The sequence below is a fragment of the Rhinatrema bivittatum genome, chromosome 15, assembly GCF_901001135.1.
Source record: "Rhinatrema bivittatum chromosome 15, aRhiBiv1.1, whole genome shotgun sequence".
Taxonomy (NCBI): Eukaryota; Metazoa; Chordata; class Amphibia; order Gymnophiona; family Rhinatrematidae; genus Rhinatrema; species Rhinatrema bivittatum.
This window is the reverse complement of record NC_042629.1, coordinates 63,376,862-63,396,659: the sequence shown is the minus strand read 5'-3', so window position 1 is coordinate 63,396,659 and position 19,798 is coordinate 63,376,862. Positions and strand designations below refer to the sequence as shown.

Sequence of the window (19,798 nt, the reverse complement as noted above, 5' to 3'; positions counted from 1 at the left end):
TTTTAAAATCAACCGCACGGTGTTACGCGGCCTCTAGGTGTCAGATCAAATACAAAGGCAACATCTTCTTGTTCTGGGATCCAAGACATCTTTCCAGTTTTATTCAAGAAAGGCTCAGCAAGTAGATGGTCCTTGCTAGGCTTAATCCCGCTCCTTTTCATGACTGCAGCGCCTTCGTTTAGTCCAATTTTCTTCTGGATTTGACGAATTATGGTCTTGCTCTTCCTCCCCACCCTCATTATGTGTTTTATGCTATCTCAGAGATCACTCGTTTTCCTTTTTTTTTTTTGGCTTGCATTCGTTCATTATGGGCCAATATTGAGAGTTATCCAACGACATAAGTCAGCCGGATAAGACTTCTCCAGCTGACGTCCATGGGATATTCAGCAGCACAGCTATGCCGCTGAATATTCCCGTATTTGGCTCTACTTAGCCAGATAAGTTATATCCAGATAAGTTAGACCTTCTCTATGTTAGATCTAATTTGTCCAAGTAACTTAACCAGATAAGTCCGAATATGAGCACTTATCCACGTAACTTAACCAGATAAATAGCCCTGCCCCGATCCGCCCATTGCCCACCTCAAGATATCCGGCCAATTACTTAGCTGGAAAAATACTCATTTGGCTAAGTGGAGACCAATTGGCATAGCTGGATATTTAGCGGCCACCACTTAGCCGAATAAGTCGCTACTTATCTGGTTAAGTAGCTCTGACTATCGGCCTCCCCATTCCTGTTGTTTGAATTGTAAAATGTAATAAAAATCAGACCACTTTTTGTGTTCACAGAGTTTATCCAGAAAAAAAAAGGCTGTCAATGGAGGCCCTCCAGAGTTGGGATAAACTTTACAGCTAAATTTACGCCCACACATCCAGTTGGAAAAAAAATCACAGTCCTAAGCTTACCTGCATAAAGTTTCATGTGTAACTTTTTCTGAGTATATTCAGCGGGAGACTTACATGCACAAGTAAAAGGTTTCCATGGATTTTTCAGCAAAACAGCCAGTTTGAAAATTGCACCCCCCCCCCCATGCAGGAATAATAGCTTAAAAATTAAAGAAACTTACTGAAGATTCTCCTTGTTCTCCACAACTCTCTTTCCTGCTCACTGACAAATATTGAACCCAACTACAGAGCAGCTCCTAAACGTATTTTCTACTCAATTTGGATGTTCGCATGAATATTAGGGGTGTGCAGCCAAACATTTTTGTTTGTTTTGGTTTTTTTTATTTTTTTTTGGGGGGGGGGGGGGGGGGAGTAGGTTGGTTTTGGTTGTTGCGTTTCAGTGCACATTAACCGAAATGAAACGAAATAAACGAAAGCAAACTCTTAATGCACATTCCCTCAAATACAAATTGTACCTAGGCAAGAAAGTAAGTTATGTGCCTCAAACTAGTGGCCAGGCTTCATCCTTGGGATTCACTGCAACTGTCTAGGCCAAAGACACCTCTCTTTCCCTCCTGTCTTCCCTTTTCCTCATTCTCCTCCCCTCTTCTTCAATAGCTTCCTCCCCACTTCTCCACAGGGTATGCCATTTGTCCAGAGTCCCTAGGACTGGCCATGTTTCTTCAATCTATTCTCCCTGGCACACAAGGAGTGAACAGAAATCAGCTGCTGTGGAAGCGCTCAGAGGCCCAATGCATCCTCCTTCCACCCACACAGTGAGTGGGAGTGAGAAAATTAGAGAGAAAGCGAGCAGGACCTCCACCCACACAGCCCCCCGGGAACCCGAGAACCAGAAAGTGAACAGGAGATTGCAGACACGCGGCTTCTGACCTCCTCCCCCAGGAACAGACAAGACAGTCATTAAAACTTTTATGAGTCTCCATGGTAGAGACCTTTGCACACAGTTCTCATTAGAATTCAGGACATGAGGCAGGAAATAGCAGCTGATAACAAACAGCCTAGAACCTGGAGTTAACCCAACAACCTTTTAAACAGGAAAAAGGCTTCTTGATATCCACAGAGAATAAAATGTAGGATTAACAAGTCTCTGTAAAACCTTTTGTAGGAAACAAGACCTGTGATCTGTCACCAAAGATATCTCTAAGGAATACACTCTGGGGATTATCTAATCAAACAATGCATCACCTTTATATCGAAAAAAAAAAGACCAGGAATTAATCATAGAAGGTCTCCATAGGGAATACATTGCAGGTTTGGTATTGAAGATGGAAACGGCACTAGAAACTCACTTCAGACATGGTCACTTCTGTAAAAAGGGGTCGCTGAGGGTTCAAAGTTCATGTGTAGCCTCGGTTTTCGATAAGTCTTAAATTGGTCCTATAAAAGGTATCACAGCTTAGAGGTAAAAAAAAAATAAATTAATTTTGTTTCCTGTTTGTTTTGTTGCCTAATTGTTTTGTTTCATTTCCTGCTCTCCCCCTCCCCCCACCAGTTTGTCACAAAAAGGCAGTAGATCCCAAGTACGAAATCCTTCCGCCCCCCCTTCTCACACTCTCAAGATCCCCCTAACAAATAGACAAGGACCCCCCCCCCCAAGAAATGTTTGTGAAATCTCGCCTCCCATTGCCACCCAAACAGGTCCCAAATTGCTCCCCCCTCCCCCTTTCCCTAAATCCAAAGTCTTGGATTCCCCTGATGCCAGGTCACTCCTGCCCCCGTGTCAGTGCCATCATTCAGAATGCTGTCGCCCTTTGGCTCTGTAAAAGGACTCTGTGGGGGGGGGGGGGGAGGGGAGGGCAGGGAACCCTGGGAGTACAGGAAGGGGGGGGGGCACTGTTTCTTCCTCAGACTTTACTGCCCCTTTAACCGGCACAGCAGTGGTGCCAGGAACAACCCAACTACAACACTAATATTTCAGTGTTTTTTGTTTTTTTTTTGGGGGGGGGGGGGGGGTTGTGTTGTTTCGGATGGGAAATGACATTAAACAAACCGACAGGTATCATTGGTGCTTTAATGCAATTCTGAGATGACAGCACAGCCCTGTCACATCCCGCAGAGAATCCGCTTTTCTCCAGTAACCGATATGACTATTAATATTCTGTACTTCTCATTACCATCATCGCTGTCGTCAAGTGCCGTCTATGATACGAAGGTCGGCAGCTCTGGTGCGCCAGCTCCCTCCCTGCTCGGCTTTCCTCTTTGTTGCCCCCTCCCCCACACACACGCTGGTGGCCTTAATCCACTCTAGATTTTCAGGACGCGGTCAGGGGCTTCCGACAGCGGTGCGGGGCAGGGGTTTCAGATCCACGTAATATGTGCAGGTCCCCCGTTAGTCCTGTGTGAAACCCCCCAGGACGGCTCTCTGATTTCCTCTCCCTCTTTTCCATTTATTATGCCCCCCCTTCCCCCCTCCCCCATTACCAGATTAACTAATTGCCCCCCAAGAGATTCTGCCGTACACAGATCAGCAAATTCCCTTTTCTTTTTGGCCAGGTCCTCTATCAGGAGTCCTCCTCCTCCTCCTGCCATCTCATGCACGCTTTCATGTGAGACACGTCCTTACAGTTAATCTCCAGAATTCATTAATAAAACTACCCTTCAATTGCCTGCATTTTCTTCACGCTCTCTTTAAGTCCATGTTTCACTTCCATATCACACTACTCAATAGCCCTTCAGAGACCTATGCACTATTTCGCTTAAACAGGAATTTGCTATTAAGAGGACGGCATCAGCAAATATTAAAGATATTCCATGACCCAGTAATAAAGAGGTTATGTTAGTGTGCAGGGTTAGAATTACCGCAAGTTCTATAACATAGACACAGCTAAATTACACACAAGCAGTGCTATGGTTACCTATAAAACAGGATCTTTGTTCTACGTAACATGCAGGGACAATAAGAGGTCCTATAACACTAGCTTTGACCTTTTGAAAATTCAGTGGAGAATGTGCGGCCACCCATCTCCTCAACCCAATGCCAGCACCCTGTACCTCCTTTACCCAGTCTCAGCCCAAGACAGTGCACTAGCTGGAGGATGCAATGTATTGTTGCCCCCCCCCCCCCCCAGCACCTGTTTCTCCAGCAAGACAGTAAAAGCTCTGGATGCAGTGCTCATGGCTTCCCTGTCCTGGGCTCTGTCTTTCTAAGAGTTACTGCACATTAAAGGGTGAAATTGCCATGTAATGGTGGCAGAGCAGACATACGAGATGCTCATTTGCTCGAAATGACATTTCCTGTTTCGTTTCAATTTGTTTTTGAAACAAAATGAAAGAAAAACAAACAAAATCTTGTTTTCATTCGTTTCATTATATAAAAAAAAAAAAAGATAATGCTATAACTGTCTTCATAAAATACAAAACACTTCCAGCCCCCGCCCCCCACCATTCTCACCCCCAACTCTGCCCTCAGACTCTCTTATACTATGCATTTAAAAACTTCTTCATGGGGCACGAGTTATCTTTGATCACTGCTGTCCCTTCGCTATTGCTATTGTGAATGGCAGACCAAGACCAGCATCATTGTTAATTTTTGCAAAACAAAACAGCGCCAGCTTGAGCCTGGTGGCACCACTTTTTATAGCAAAACTCCTTTCTAATAGGAGCAGGAGTGACCATGTATTGCTCTTGTCCTGTCACGACATTTTCAACTACAGAGTAAGAGATCCAGGGGTTGGAGGAATAAGCAAGGATCAGGGAGTGTTTTGGGATTTCATGGCTGTGAACTTCACCTATTTCTTAAGCTTTGTTTTGTTTTTCTTTTTGTCTTGTTTGTTTCCTTTTTTAAAAAGTGTCATTTGTTGCTTTTTTTTTTTTATTTTAAAGAAATAAAAATAAACAAAAAACAAGAAATGAAATGAAAAAAAAAAAAAAAGAAAACAAAATAGAACAAAACAAAAAACATCTGTGCATACCCAGCACTTCCAGGGCTCACAGTGCCCCCTAGCAGCAACAGGGAAAACAGTGTGGACAGACAGGCTAAGTTCAGGACTTAGGGGCCATAGCAAAATCGGGCACTGAGCTCAGCGCACTGCTAAACGTGCGGTTGGACGTGTGTTTTGGACGCGCTAGATGAACGCCCAATGCAATACTAAACAGGAGGAACCACAGAAAGCTGCAACATGAAAAACAAATCTTGACAGCGCTCAGCCACTTCTCCTGGGAGCTCGATGCTATGGACGCAATAGGGACGTGCAATTTATCCATTGCATGTCCCTTTTAGCGCACCAGCTCATTCGAGTATTACTTCGATTACCCAAGAGAAGGGATATGCACGCATTCAGAAAACGTGCGTCCAGGTTGGACGCAAATTTTTTTGCACACATGATACTGCATTGGCCCCTTAGTCGGACAAACCCTGAGTTTTCAATTTTCCTTCCCTCCTAGTGGATACGTTTTAGCTGGGTAAGTCATAATCCAGTTAACACCGAGATAAAAAACAGGTGATGGTGAGGTGTTATGAGGGAGGGCTAACATTTTGTCAGGTAATGCTGATATTCAGCACTACCCAGCTAAGTTTAGCTGGGCATGCTGATCACGTGATGCTTCCATAGCAGCAGGGTACATGTGTGCTGAGTTCCCGTGGGACTGACCATATTTCACACTCCCAAAGGTGACCTTTCACTACAATCATATCCAATTCAGTTGGTAAAGACTGTGGCAGCAACTCATTGCTAGCCTTCTGGTCAAAGCAAGATGGCAAATCAAAGAAATCCAGTGGCATGAGCACTGACAAAATAGACCCAGAGGACAAGATGGCGCCAGAGGAGCTTGAGGTCTCACATCCTGCTCTCTCAGATGACATGATCACAGTGATGAAGGAAGTGCTGCAAACACTCTATTCGCAAATTCATACCAGCCTTGATGTCCAATTGGCCTTCATAGTGGATAAAGTTTCCCAGGTGGTGTCCATCGTCAATGAAATCAACATGAGGGTGGATGAAGTGGTGGAAACAATGGATGAGCTGGGTAGCTTGGCTACCAGAGACACACAGAAGATCGAAAAGCTAAAACATATGGTCAAAGGGCTGATGGACAAAAGCGATGACCTCGAAAACAGAAGCAAGAGGAACAATTTGCAAATTATTAGGCTTCCTGAGCAAGCAAAAGGGATCAATATGGTGCATTTCTTTTCACCATGGTTGCCAAAGCTTCTTCAATTTACTCCCCTCAGTGTGAAGGGTCTCATCATTGACAGGGTCACAGGACTGCAGGACTGGCTCCAGCTTCAAGAGACGGAAAGCATCCCCAAACTGTCATTATTTGCCTTCATCATTTTGGCAGTAAAAATATAATGGCAGCAGCAAGGAAGGCAGGGACCCTCTCTTTTTAATCAGAATTTCTACTCCCTTGATTACCCAGTTCCCAAGATCTGCTCAGGATCTTCTTGCAGACAGTTCGGCTTCCCCTACTGACCGGGTTACAAAGGAAAGGACTTGAGAGTCCAATAACAGGACAAGAAATTTACAAGGCGACCATGGCCCTATCATCAGGTAAAAGCCTGGTCCAGATGGGTATCCGGTTGAATGGTACAAGAAATTCTTGTTGCAGCCATCTCTGCTGCTGAAGAACTCACACAATTTTGTAAACACAAATTCATTGTTGGGGATCCTTTTTGATGCTAACATAATTATCCTTCTGAAAAGAGACATGAACCTAGAGGAAGGCAGTTCATATGAGCCTATTTTCCTCATTAATAGGGACATCAAAATGTTAGCTAAAATATTGCAAATTAGACTGGAATCACTTATTCTACAGTTAGTATATCCAAACCAATCTGGCTTCATTAAAGGCAAGACCCTTCACTGTTAACACAAGACAATTATTCCGCATTATCAGTTAGACAGACAAGCATAAGGGCCTGGGATTGATTCGCTCTTTAGATGCAGCAAAGGAATTTGAGCGCGTCTCCTGGCCTTTTATGTTCCCCTGCAGGCTTCATAGAGCGGATGGGCATGTTGTATGGTGGTGGTCAATGGCTACCCCTCTTCATGTTTTTCTGTATTGCGCAGTATGCACCAGGGCTGTCCATTATCACCTTTATTAGTCAACATGACAATTGAGCCTTTAGCTCAACTCATTAGACAGTCTGTTGACATCAAAGACTAAGTGATTGGGGATTGTCATCGCAAGAAATTGTTATATACAGATGATATCCTGTTGTTAGTGACAAACCCTAGCAGTTCCATTCCATAAATATTACCCTTAATTGCTGATTTCGGAAGGGTGCTCAGATACAAACTGCACTTAAACAAGTATGAGATATTTCCTACTGGCCCCAAGACTACATGCCCTCCTGGTCTTGCTGGTTTTAAGCTACAAAAAGCTAATCTCAAGTATTTGGGGGGGTTTGGTCTTTAAGAATTTTAAAGATCTTTATGTTAAAAAACATTGAGATTGTCCTCTTCAACATGAAGAACCATCTTAAAACATGGCATAAAATGACCACATTTCTGCATCTATGTATCTGTTTCATCCCGGGAAGGGTTTTTAAAGAACTAAACAGGGTTATTTCCTTTGGTCGTCTTTCCTTTAGTCATCTCTAATACAGACTGCATTCTAAAATGTTTAAGTCAGCCTTTGTCCCTCCCAATGCAGCTCTGTGAATCACAGTCCCGTGTCGGGGGACTGAATTTGTTATCATCTATCTAGGCGACTGTTTTATACAGCTCATTAGATTCTTATAGACCTCCTCTCAATTGAAACTATTCTAAAATGTAGATGCTGTTCGTTGTATTATACTCATTTTGTTAATTACTTTGTTTGATTTATTATCTTCACCAATAATCCACTATAAGTGTTATCACAGCACACAATTGTCTTTTTGTTATTTCCCGCTTCACCTGGTACAAACCAACAAGAATTGGATTACAAACTCTCTGACTCCCCAAATTTAAGGGTGGTATGGCCTTGCCAAGTTTGCAATTATATTACTGGGCGGCTAGACTAGCTGGAAACCTGGAGTGAGGAGTGGCTTTCCATTGAAAGGGTTTGGTTTTTTTCCCCCAGATAATGAGCTCGTGGGGTTTATTCCCCCTTCCCCTGCCTCACCCCATTTCTCACAAGGTTTGCAGGGGATGTCCAATGATAGCCCAATGATGTCCATCTGGTGCCAGTTCTGAAGGAAGGCCGGGGTTATAGAAGGGAATTTATCGCCTCTTACCCTTACATAGCCCTGCAGTCTCTATACTAGCCTTTTTTGATAATGTTGATAGTTGGGAATCAAAGGACTTACAATTTATCAGACAGGTTTCAGCAACTGAAGACTTTTTACCCTTTTATCAAGTGGTTCATTTATATAAGATTCCCACCTACGAATTGCTCAAAAGATCTCTCACAAAGCAAAAGGGAGGGGTATGGCCTATGAATCAGATCAAATGTTTGCTAGGCTTAACTTTCGCCAAAACTAAATTAATACCAAGATTGTATCAGTGTCTAATCAAGATTCTTGTGAGAAATCTCAAGAGTGTTAACGGTAATGCAAAGGTGGAATGACGAGACACTGCTTCACTTGGACGAGGATGACAGGGGAGCCTTATTGGAGGCATTTCAATCTGTTGGAAAAAGTCTGCCTTAATGCTCAAGTCTACTTCATCAAATTTATAAATTCCCTGTGCTTTTTCACAAGCTTAATCCATCCCACTCCACTTTATGTTGGAGAAACTGTGGGCAAGGGGGCTCACATCTGCACATAGGGTGGACTTGTCCTCACCTACAAGCGTTCTGGGTAAAGACTTTGGAGGTTATTTCACGGATTTCTGAGTGGGCACTCCAGCCTTCCCCTGAGTTGGCTGGGAAATCACTGGGATCTGTTTGTGGTCTCGGGTAAGACTAAGACTCTGGTGAATCAGCTGCTTTTGGCAGACAGATTTACCATGGCTCAATGCAGGAAACAAAGGCCTTTGTTGGGTAATTGGCTCTCCCAACTTCTTGCTCACATCAAGAAGCTGTCACCCCTGGACTGTATGACTCTATATGGCATGGATTTTGGTCCTATTATTCCACTGAACATGGGACCAGAAGATAACCACTTTATTCTTTAGTCGTGGCGTTGCACTTTGCTCACCTTTGTTGATTGTTTATACCATGTATGATTATGTGTCCACAATGCCTGACTGGAATAATATCTTTTCACATATTGTTGGTTTATTTAGTCTTTACAGAGATGAATATGGTTGATTTTCCAGAGGTGGAAGTGTATATGTATCGTTTCTTCTTTAGATAAAGAGTTAAAAAAAAAGTTGAGCTGAGTTAATCTGGTCATGGTGGAGACCATGTCTAAAGTTATCCAGGGCTATTAATCAAGTTTACTTAGGGAATAGCCACTGCTATTAATTGCATCAGTAGCATGGGATCTTCTTAGTGTTTGGGTATTTGCCAGGTTCTTGTGGCCTGGTTTGGCCTCTGTTGGAAACAGGATGCTGGGCTTGATGGACCCTTGGTCTGACCCAGCATGGCAGTTTCTTAGGTTCTTATGTAACTTGCCACTGCCGCCATGCTCAATATGAACCTCACAGTTTATAACGTCTGACAACTCATTGTCTGCGCTTCATCTCCTTTTCCAAAGCAAACTTGAGAAATAATTTAATGATATCAGTGACTGGAATTACCTTTGGCTGAAGTCTCTCTCCCTCCACGAGAAATTCAGCGCTCCCTTTGGAGACGGATGCCAGCCCCTGCACCAGCCTTCTGCAGGCGTTCTGACCAATTCCAAAGCTGTAGCACCTGGGGAAAGGAAAGAGCAGATCTCACCTACAGCAGTACCCTGGGCATACACTGGGAGTGCCAGGCACATGCCATGACCCGCTGTGACGTGCGGTGCCACAAACCAGTCCTACACCTCTGTCATCTTGTCCACAAGCGGGAAGGCTTTCTGTGTCAAATTTTGTTTCTCATCTGACGATAAGGAGGCTGCCCTTTAAGAGTCCCTCTGGAGACAAAATTCAGATTTTCCTCTGTGCGCTGATTCTGTAACATCCAGTTCCAGTTTTGCCTCATTTACTAGATTAAATCACTTTTGACATATCTGGATACTGCACAGTGCAAATGGATACTGAAGCTCAGGGTGTGGGTTTTTTTTTCCTGTACTAGACCAATGCCCACCCTTCTACTTTGGGGATGACAATGTCACTTCCCCATAGAATTAACTTGAGTCTTGCACTCTGTTGAATGACTTATCTATCACTAGATGGACTCCCTCTCTCTTTTTCCCTCTCTTCTTCTCTGCTGCTGCCAATCCTCATTTGTGTTTGCTTCTTTCTTCTGGAACTTTTTTTCAGATGGGATTTGGGAAAATAATATTAAAAATCCAATCAATTAATAGTCTGAGTTTGGGATTCAGATAAACTTTCCACAATTCACCCAAAAATAAGGAGATGTGTAAATATTTTGTTTCTTTGGTGCATGGTTATGATAATGTGTGGGGCATGAAAGGCACAGAAAAAGTGTAAGATGTGGTTCACTTGGTGCTTTACTATCAGTGACAGAAGCTTGAATGAAATTGAAGAGTTCAAAAGTTATTAGGGGGAGTCAGACACACAGACACACATAGGAAGCTAGATTATAAATTACCACTGAACCCTGAGGTGTAAAACAGAAGTCACTTGCACAGAGTTCAAAGGTTACATTTTCTGGAGGGCAGAGGTCACATAGTATGAAGGGCAAATTTAGGGTAGACGGCAGAGGTACAGTTTGGAAGATGGCTAACATGGCATGTAGGGCAAAGGTGGCTTAGCAATGTAGACAGAAGTCACAAGGCATGAAGGGTAGAAGTGTGAAAGGCATGTAAGATAGAAGTGTAGAAGATAGAGGTCACAAGGAATGTAGGGTAGGTCACAAGGCATGTAGGATAGAAGAGTAGAAGATAGAGGTCACATGGAATGTAGGATAGAAGTATAGAAGATACAAGATAGAGGTCATATGGCATGCAGGGTAGAAGTGTGGAAGATAGAGGTCACATGGCATATAGGGCAGAGTTCACATTTCAAAACTTATTTGAGAGTTTGTTCTTGAATCTACAGCTATTATTTGAGCTGCATCAATGTCAATACATACAATCCTGTAGCCTGGGCATTTAACTGCTAGTTCCCCCCTTACTATATCCTTCAGCTTCACTGTCCTGGGATATTGTCTCTGTTACCTCATTTTAAAATACTCAGCTCTTTTGCACTGAGGCAATAGCGGCCAGTTACCTATTTCTTTGTACTATGGATTTATCTCCCAGTTAAGCATTGTTATAAGCTTCAGTTTCTTGGGTCATTGGTTTCCAGGCACTGTAACTGACCACTAATGCATCAAGCATTTCTTTCCATGTGCTATAATGCATCTTCTGGTGATTCCTTTTCTTGGGGATGCCATGGGACATTGAAATCCAAACACTAATTTTGATTTTAGCCTTTTATTTGTAACCTGTTTCTAACAATTCAGCCTTCTACCATCATTAGAGACTGGAAATGCACATCGTGTTAGAAACAAAACAAACAGACACAGGAAAGGTCAAATCTAAGTTTGGGAGGAAAGAGTTTTCTGGAATGGTGGTGAAAGGACAACAGGATTTACTGTACAATTTGTTTATCTTTTGGCTGCCAATTAACTTAAGTGATTTTTTATAAACTGAAGAATAAATAATGGCGTGTTTTTCAGTCTCAGACGGCAGAGGACATTATGTGAGCCTCGGGAAACTAACTGTTCTCTGCTTTAGTTCTGTTTCATTGAGATCACACTGTCTGAAGGTGAATCCTGGTGGAAAGGGGCCAGCTCATGAGCCTTGCAGATCAGTGAGGATCTCAGGACGTGCTGGAATGAGGCTATTCTTCTGGCAAGAGGCGGGTGCTGCATCATCTTAAAGATAAAAACGCTTCCAGTGTGTGGCCAGTTGCGGTGGGGGGACCTCTGTTTTGCTGATTATTAGAAGTGCAACCTTTAGGAGAAAAAGCAGCAGGATCTTATCCCCCGTTTCCTCACAGTGGTGCCCGATTGTGGATCAGAATCTCCCTAGTGTCACCGCCCTCTGTCTAGAAAATGCTGGGGGAAAAAACCTGTATGAACATGTGAAAATGGTGACACGTTCCCCTCCTAGACAGTGCATCCTGACAGGCAGAAAGCAAACCTTACAGCTAAAGATAACAGAAATTCTTTGACTTCTCTAGAAGAAAGCTGTCTTTTCGGTTAATGAGAAAAATTGCTGCTTTTTGACAAGGTCAGTGGTTGTGGCTCCAGCTGGGATGCATTATCTCAGAGCATAACATACCTAGTGGAGAAGGAGTGGTGTCGCATTAGCTCAATGACTTTTCCAGTGTTGCTCACAGCCCCGTCTGTCAACAGGAAGAGCAGACGGGGGTGACCCCGATGTACAGGCTGACGGATAATCCAATTCAGAGGCGAGAGGATGTTAGTTCCTCCCATGTCGGCTCGGATCTTCTTGATATTCTCACAAGCGGTAGCCAAACTTTCCTATAAAGGAACCCATTTGTTACGGTGGTAGAGAACCCAGGTGCAAAGAAGGTGCTTGTATATAGGAGTCAATCTGCAAATGAAGGGGCTAAGACAAAAGCATGACCAGTATTCAGTTCTACCATCTGTCCTCATCATCCTGAATACTCTCACCCTCCACAATTAATTACCTTCAATTTCTAAAGAAAGTTATGAATTACAAACGTTTATCCCATAAGTGGCCACGTAACCTGTTGACATATTGTACATTAAAAAAAAAATGTTCAGTGTGCATCACTTGGTTGCATACATTTTAGGCTGCTGAATTTAAGAAGATATTTATCAAATTTAGGGACCTAAATTTTTAGTTGACAATTTGACAAAGTTTAGGAGCCTAAAACTTTGATTCTTAAATGCTGGCCTGTAATTCATTTGCTTAGATTTAGGAGTCTAAGGTAGGTGCCTACTGCTGAAAATCAGTGCTAGGTGCCATCTTCGCCCATAGCTACCTCCTTTTTAAGCACCTATATTTAGAAGCTCAGCCCTAGTCAATTTTCAAATTGGCTGATTTACGTATGTAACTCTCAAAGAGGCCAATAGATTAAGATGCGATAATATGAGCCATTATCACATATTAATTAATGCATTATAATGGCCTATATTAATTGCATGCAGATAGGTTTTAGCTAAATAGCATGCATCAAATTTTTCATATTCATGCACATATTATCACTAAAAAGCTTAACTACACCTCTCTGAGGTTCAGTTAAAAGTCTCACAATAATGGCTCTGTGTTGAAATGTGCGTGATTTTTCATGCATCATTTAGCTACACCAACATAGGTAATGAGCTGAGATTTACAATAACTGTGCTGCTCATCACTTAATTGTACATAGATTTTGCAGTGAACTTCACAGCAACTAAACAATGCGTAAAAAAACAGCAAATAGCATGCGACAAATTTTGCAAATGTATTTGTTTACTTTTTTTTTTTTTTTTTTCAGATGCTAATGCTTTTTGCAAAGTGGAACACACCTTAGTACATTGGCCTCTAACCCTTTGAAAATGAACCCCTACATAAATAACAAGAACTCCTTCAGCATGGAGCAGCTCGGCCCCTCCAGCCTCCTGCTGGATGGAGGTGCACGTACAGAATGCAAAACATCGCATCTCCCAATGAGCTAACTAGCCGCCAGATGGCCCAGAATGAGAAGATCTTGCATGGGAATGCAAACAAGAAACTGGCACTGCCCACCTCACTGTAAGTTTGACTGGAAGGGAAGAGCGTCTTGAAAGTTGAACCAAATCCAATGATATTGAACAGAGAAGCTGGCATAAGGCTCTTTAAAATGACCAGCATTGCATCCTGAAACAAAAAAAAGTTCACAGCATTAAGCAGGCTGTTGTGAGGAATAAAGCAGGCTGCAAAGTAAGACGGAAAAACACAGAACAATGTAAGAGGTTGGCAGAAAAGGACCGTTTGCTCCTCCATTTGTATTTATCTACTGGGCGGTCTTGGGTTTTTCCTGACCTTCCGTCTTCTCCCTCCCGCCACCACTACGCTTCCTTTCTGTCTGTCCCAAGCAAGCTTGAATTCTGCCACTCTTTTGGCTTCCTACAAACTCCATGGGAAAAAATCTCCAGCTATCACATTCCTTTCCATGCTCCCTCCCATCGGTTTCACAGAGTGGGCCAATGACCTCTTGTCCTTGAACTTTTCATTCTATTCAAAATGCTTCCTTCTGGCACTTTATTGAAGCCTGACAGATATTTAAATTTTGCATCATATCACCCCCTTCTCTTCCAGAAGGCACGTCGTTAGCCCCTTCAGTCTCTCTATGTAAGGCTTATCCTGCAGGCCAGGGACCATTTTGGTGGCCCTCCTTGGTATTGCCTCTTCCTTGTCAATGCACTTTTATAGATGTGGTCTCCAGCACTGAACACACAGTTCCCAAGTTGGGATCTCACCAGAGACGTCCCTCTTTCTATCAGTGAGAACTCACTTTATGCACTCTAGTATACTATTATCTTACCCAGCTGACTGGCTACATTGAGGTCATTAAAGATGGCGACTCCCAGATCTGTTTCCAGTTTGGTGACTGCTAGTTCTTTACCTCCATAAAGATCCCTGGCCCTTAGATTTCTGCATACTAAATACCTGATTTTGTAATTTGTTTTTATTACAGCCATGCCTTTGACCGTTTTCTCAATGTTTTAAAATCTTCTTTCATTTTAACCTCTTTGGCATGTCTACTCTGTCGAAAATTTTCATATCTCTGCAAACAAGCACTTTCCCATCTAACCCTTCCCCAATGTCACTTTTAAAGACATGGAGAAGGACCGGACCCGGCACTCTGGTACCCCCCCCCCACTGGTCACCTTCCCTTCCTCAGAATGGACCACCTGACTACGACTCTCTAACTAATTTATTTATTTATTTATTTATTTATTTATTTCTTTTATATACCGACGTTCGATCGAGATATCACATCGGTTTCCAGATAACTCAAAGAATAGGGTAGTAACAGCCCTATTTTACATTATAACATTGTAATAAAAATAATAAATTGTAACATTGTAATAAATATAACAAATTATACAAATTATAACAGGAATAACAGGATTACGTTGAACATTTGATGTAGTATATAACATATGTACATAAATGACTTGTTGATGAGGATATATTAAGGTTAGGTTGGCAGGGAGGGTTGAAGGGGGGAATGGGGGGGATAGGAGGGGGGAAGGTGGTGCAAGGGAGGGAAGATGGTGATGCGAGATGCTTGTGTAGGGGGGCGTGGTGTGTTGCAGTTGAATTTGGGTAGGTTACGTGTCAGGTGGGAATGCTTTTAGGAACAGCCATGTTTTGAGGTGTTTTTTGAAGACTTGCAATGAAGGTTCATTTCTGAGACAGGTGGGGAGGGAGTTCCATAAGGAGGGGCCCGCAATTGTTATGGCTCGATTGCGGGTGACGTTGAGGTGTGCAGATTTGAGATTGGGTACGGCTAGGAGGCCAGTGTTGGTGGATCTGAGAGTTCTTTGAGTAGGGTAAGGTTGTATTCCGTTGTTTAGCCAGTTCATGTTGTTGTTGTTTATTTTTTTGTGCATGAGGGTGAGGGTTTTATACTGGATTCTTTGGGTAATGGGTAGCCAGTGGAGTTCTTTGAGAGTGGGTGTGATGTGTGAGGATTTTTTGTTGTTAGTGATGATTCTGGCGGCAGCGTTCTGTAGCACTTGGAGGGGCTTGATGTGAATTTCTGGTAGGCCAAGGAGGAGGGAGTTGCAGTAATCAAGTTTTGCGAAGATAATTGATTGAAGGACTGTTCGGAAATCGTGCTCTTGGAGAAGGGGTTTGAGTTTTTTTAGAGTCTGGAGTTTGAAGAATCCATCCTTGATTGTATTGGAGATGTGTCGTTTAAAGTTGAGATGGCTGTCGATTGTTACGCCTAGGTTTCTTGTGGACGGCGTGGGTGAGATTTGGGGCACTCCCGGGTTGGTTGTGCTTCCTGGGTGGTCGGAGGGGGTGCACTTGAGTGGAAGAGAGGGTCGGTCATCGTGGATGTGAATGATTTCTGTTTTGGCTTGGTTGAGGCATAGAGATAATTGAGATAGCAAGTGGGATAGATTTGAGCTGAGTTTGTTCCATTTTTCCATGGTTAGTTGAATGGACTTGTTTATGGGGAGTAATATTTGTATGTCGTCTGCATAGATGAAGTAGGTGAGGTTTGCCTCTGAAAGGTATTTGCATAGTGGGATGAGGTAAATGTTAAATAGGGTTGAGGATAGGGAAGAACCTTGAGGGACTCCATGAGTGAGGGGCACTTGAGAGGATTCAGATGAGTTTGTCTTGACGATGTAGGATCTGTTTGAGAGGTAGGAGTTGAACCATTTGATTGTGGTGTCTTGGAGACCAATTTCTTTAAGTCTAGTGAGGAGAGTTCTGTGATTGATGGTGTCAAAGGCGGCGGATATATCAAGAAGTATCAGGAGGAAAGATTTGCCTTTGTCGCGTCCTCTAAGGATGGTATCAGTGAGAGAGAGGAGGAGGGTTTCAGTGCTGAAGAATTTTCTGAAACCATGTTGTGCGGGCTGTAGAACATTATAGGTTTCAAGGTGTTCTGTGAGTTGATTGTTGACTGTTTTTTCGATGATTTTTGCTAGGAATGGGAGGTTGGAGACTGGTCTGTAATTTGCTGGGTCGGATTTGTCGAGTTGAGGTTTTTTGATGATTGGTTTGATGATGGCGTTTTTGAGTTTTTCTGGGAAGATTCCTTGTTCTAGGGATAAGTTGATGATGTAGGTTATTGGTTTGACAATAATCTCTCTGATGAGTTTTAGGGTTTTGATGGGGATGGGGTCTAGAGGGTGTGATGCAGGGTTGGTTTTTCTGATGATAGGTTCGATTTCTGTGGAAGCAACGGGTGTGAATTGTGACCATGTGTGGATGGGAGGGGGGATGTCAACTGGGTCGTTGTAGTTTTGGGGAATTTTGGCGATGATGTTGTTAACTTTGTCCTTGAAGAATTGTGCTAGTTTTTCACTTGAGATGTTGCTGGAGTTTGGCTTATTGTCATTTTGGATGGGGTTGGTTAGGTCTTTGACATAGGCGAAGAGGGTCCTCGGGTTATATTGGTAATCATGAATTCTTGATGTGTAGAAATTGCGCTTTGCTGTGTTGAGGTCTGTTGTATAGTTATGTAGTAGTGTTCTGAATTTGTCTTTCAGGTTTGAGGTGGGGGTTCGTCTCCATTGTTTTTCAGTTTGTCTCAGTGTTCGCTTTGAGGTTTTCAGTTCTGGGGTGTACCATGGAGCTCTTTGCTTTGTAGATTGCTTGATTTCCTTCCTTATCGTGGGACATAATGTATTGGCTATGTCTGTGTTGATGGTTATCCAGGAGTTTGTGGCTGAGTTGGCATCATTTAAGTTGATTGTTTTTAGTGCCTCAGGTAGCACTTCGGCGATGTCTTCACTGGAGCATGGTTTGGTGAATTCGATGATTCGGTTGTTTGTTTGTATTGGGTTGGATTGGATTTGAAGCTTGGCTGGATGAGGCTGTGGTCGGACCATGGGGTGGGGGTTGTAGAGGGTGGTCCAGTTGCAGATATTTTGTTGTTTATGAATATTAAGTCCAGGGTATGGCCCGATTTTTGAGTGGGCGTGTTGATGATTTGGGTGAATCCAATGGCAGACATGGTGGAAAGGAGTAGTTCGCTTGTGGGGGAGGGAGGGTGGGTGTCGATATGGAGATTGAAGTCTCCTAGTATGATGGCTGGCTCTTGTAAGTTTATGTGGGTTGTGATGGATTCAATCAGGGGGGAAAGGTTATGTTGTAGGCAACCAGGTGGGGCATATAGGAGGAGTATTTGGAGATGTTTTGATTTGAATAGGTTGGTCTCGATAGGAGGTGGTAAGTTAAGGGAGTGGGAAGAGAATTTAAGTTTTTGTGTGCTAGGAATAGTAGGCCACCTCCCTTTCTTTTGCTTCTGGGAATGGAGAAAATATTGTATGTGTTTCTGGGCAGTTGATTGAGTAGGACTGTATCAGAATGTTTCAGCCAGGATTCGGTTATACAGAATATGTCTGGTTGGTCATCTGTGAGTATGTCATGGATGACTGGGATTTTTTTGGTGATCGACTGTGCATTAATGAGGAGGAGGGTGATGAGAGTGATTGTGGTATAGGGTATGTTAGGGTTGGTGTGAATTTTGGTGAGGCGTCTAGTGGTGGGTGTGGCTTTAGGAGTGTGGTGGTGGTTGTGGCGATGGATTAGTTTGGGGATGTATTGGTCTGAGGCCATTGTGTGGGTTTTGAGTGGTGGCAGGGGTTGTCAGGTTGTTGAGTGTTGGATGGTTTTTTTTTTTTTTTTTTTTGTTTTAGAGATTCATGTGTTGAGTGTTGGAAGGAATATATGGGGGCTGGCAGTTGCTGGGGGCTGTGGAGGGATTGGAGGGGAGAGCAGTGAAGACAGAGGAGTATACGGGGTACACAAAGGGAGTGCACTAAGGAGCGCACAAAGGAGCAGGCTCCTTTGGCGTGCTCCTTAGGCGCGCGGCGCCTGGGAGTCTGTTACATTTGAAATTAAAGGGCTAAACAAGGTTGTCCCCTGATTGGCTGTGCGCCGGCAGCGTGTCCCTCGGAGGCGGAGGAAGGTCGGCCCGATGACGTCAGCGTTTCTCGGCGGAAGGCAGGGGCTGCCTCGTGGTCGGGGTCGGAGGCGGTCGTGGGTAAGTGAAATCAACTAATGTTGCTCAACAAATTTCTCACCTAGTTTATAATTTTAGTTCCATCTCCCAGTCTGGCTATTTTGCTTACAAGGCATTACTGAAATGCAGATAGGCCAAATCTAAAGCATCTCCTGATCACTTCATCAAAAAGCATTACTTATGGGTAAGCACTGGGGATGCATTGCAATGTTAGATGGTAGTGACACTGATATGATTATTTATTATAATAGCATCTACACCAGATTGCTTTACGATAAATTACATGTAGTACATGCACAGTGAGTCCCCTGTCCTAGAGAATTTATAATCTAAGGGCCTAATTTTCAAAAGCATTTACATGCTTAAATCTGGGTTTTACTCATGTGAATGCACTTTGCCCATGTAAATGGGCTTTTGAAAATTGCTACAGTATAAGCCATTGAAATGCCAATGTTTTATCCATATTTAAAGTACACTTACACGTGTGAAACCTATTGATAATTCAATGGCATATATTGTAGCAATTTTCAAAAGCCCACTTATATGCATAAAGGGGTAGATTTTCAAAAGCGCGCATCTGCGTGCGGTTCCTGGCGCGAGCACATGGACGCGGCGCTTTTATAACATGCATGTGTCGCCCTCCCAGTCCGGTTCAATTAAGGAGTGGACTGGGAGGGAACTTCCCTATCCCTCTAACTACTCTTCCTACCTTTTCCCCTCTCCTCCCCGACCCCTGTACATAGTCCTTACTGCTCCTTCCGAGCAGAAGCAACTTCCGCGTGCCAGCAGCTGGCCATTGTTCGCTTCCCCGGGACAGGGCCTAATGGCCGCTATCCTGGTCGGCCCCCGCCCCTCTTCACCCAGACCTCACCCCTTTTGGATGGCCTGGTACTTCTCTGCATACCAGGGGGTATGTGCGTGGTTGGGCCATTTCTAAAATGCGCACAGCGCGCGCACAGACCTGCCACGCACATATCTCCCAGATTTTAAGCGCGCTGCCTTTTGAAAATTCGGCCGAATGTGCATTTCATGTATAAAATTTCCACTTTTTGGCACTTCTGGAACAGTACAACAGTGTTGAATCGGTTACCGTTTATGAAGTTAAAAGGAACTTCCCTCTGAAGAAGCCGTGGTTGGTAAAACACTTGGGGTATGGGGTAAAATGAATAAATAACCAGTTGTATATATGTATGTAGGTATGTGAGTGGTTTTATATATGTGAATTTGCACATTTTAAGTGTATATGTATATATGTATGTGGTC

At 43.3% G+C, this 19,798-nt stretch overlaps 1 protein-coding gene across 1 annotated transcript in view; it reads right to left on the bottom strand.

Annotated features, from left to right (window-relative positions):
• The window catches only part of VWA5B1 (von Willebrand factor A domain containing 5B1), an 84,454-nt gene that overhangs the window by 37,206 nt on the left and 27,450 nt on the right, over positions 1 to 19,798 (bottom strand). Inside the window, exons 8-10 of the mRNA XM_029578052.1 lie at positions 13,588 to 13,698; positions 12,151 to 12,353; positions 9,512 to 9,626 (exon numbers count right to left, since the gene is read on the bottom strand). Coding sequence (XP_029433912.1) covers positions 9,512 to 9,626; positions 12,151 to 12,353; positions 13,588 to 13,698 — 429 coding nt within the window. The remainder of the gene's footprint in view (positions 1 to 9,511; positions 9,627 to 12,150; positions 12,354 to 13,587; positions 13,699 to 19,798) is intronic.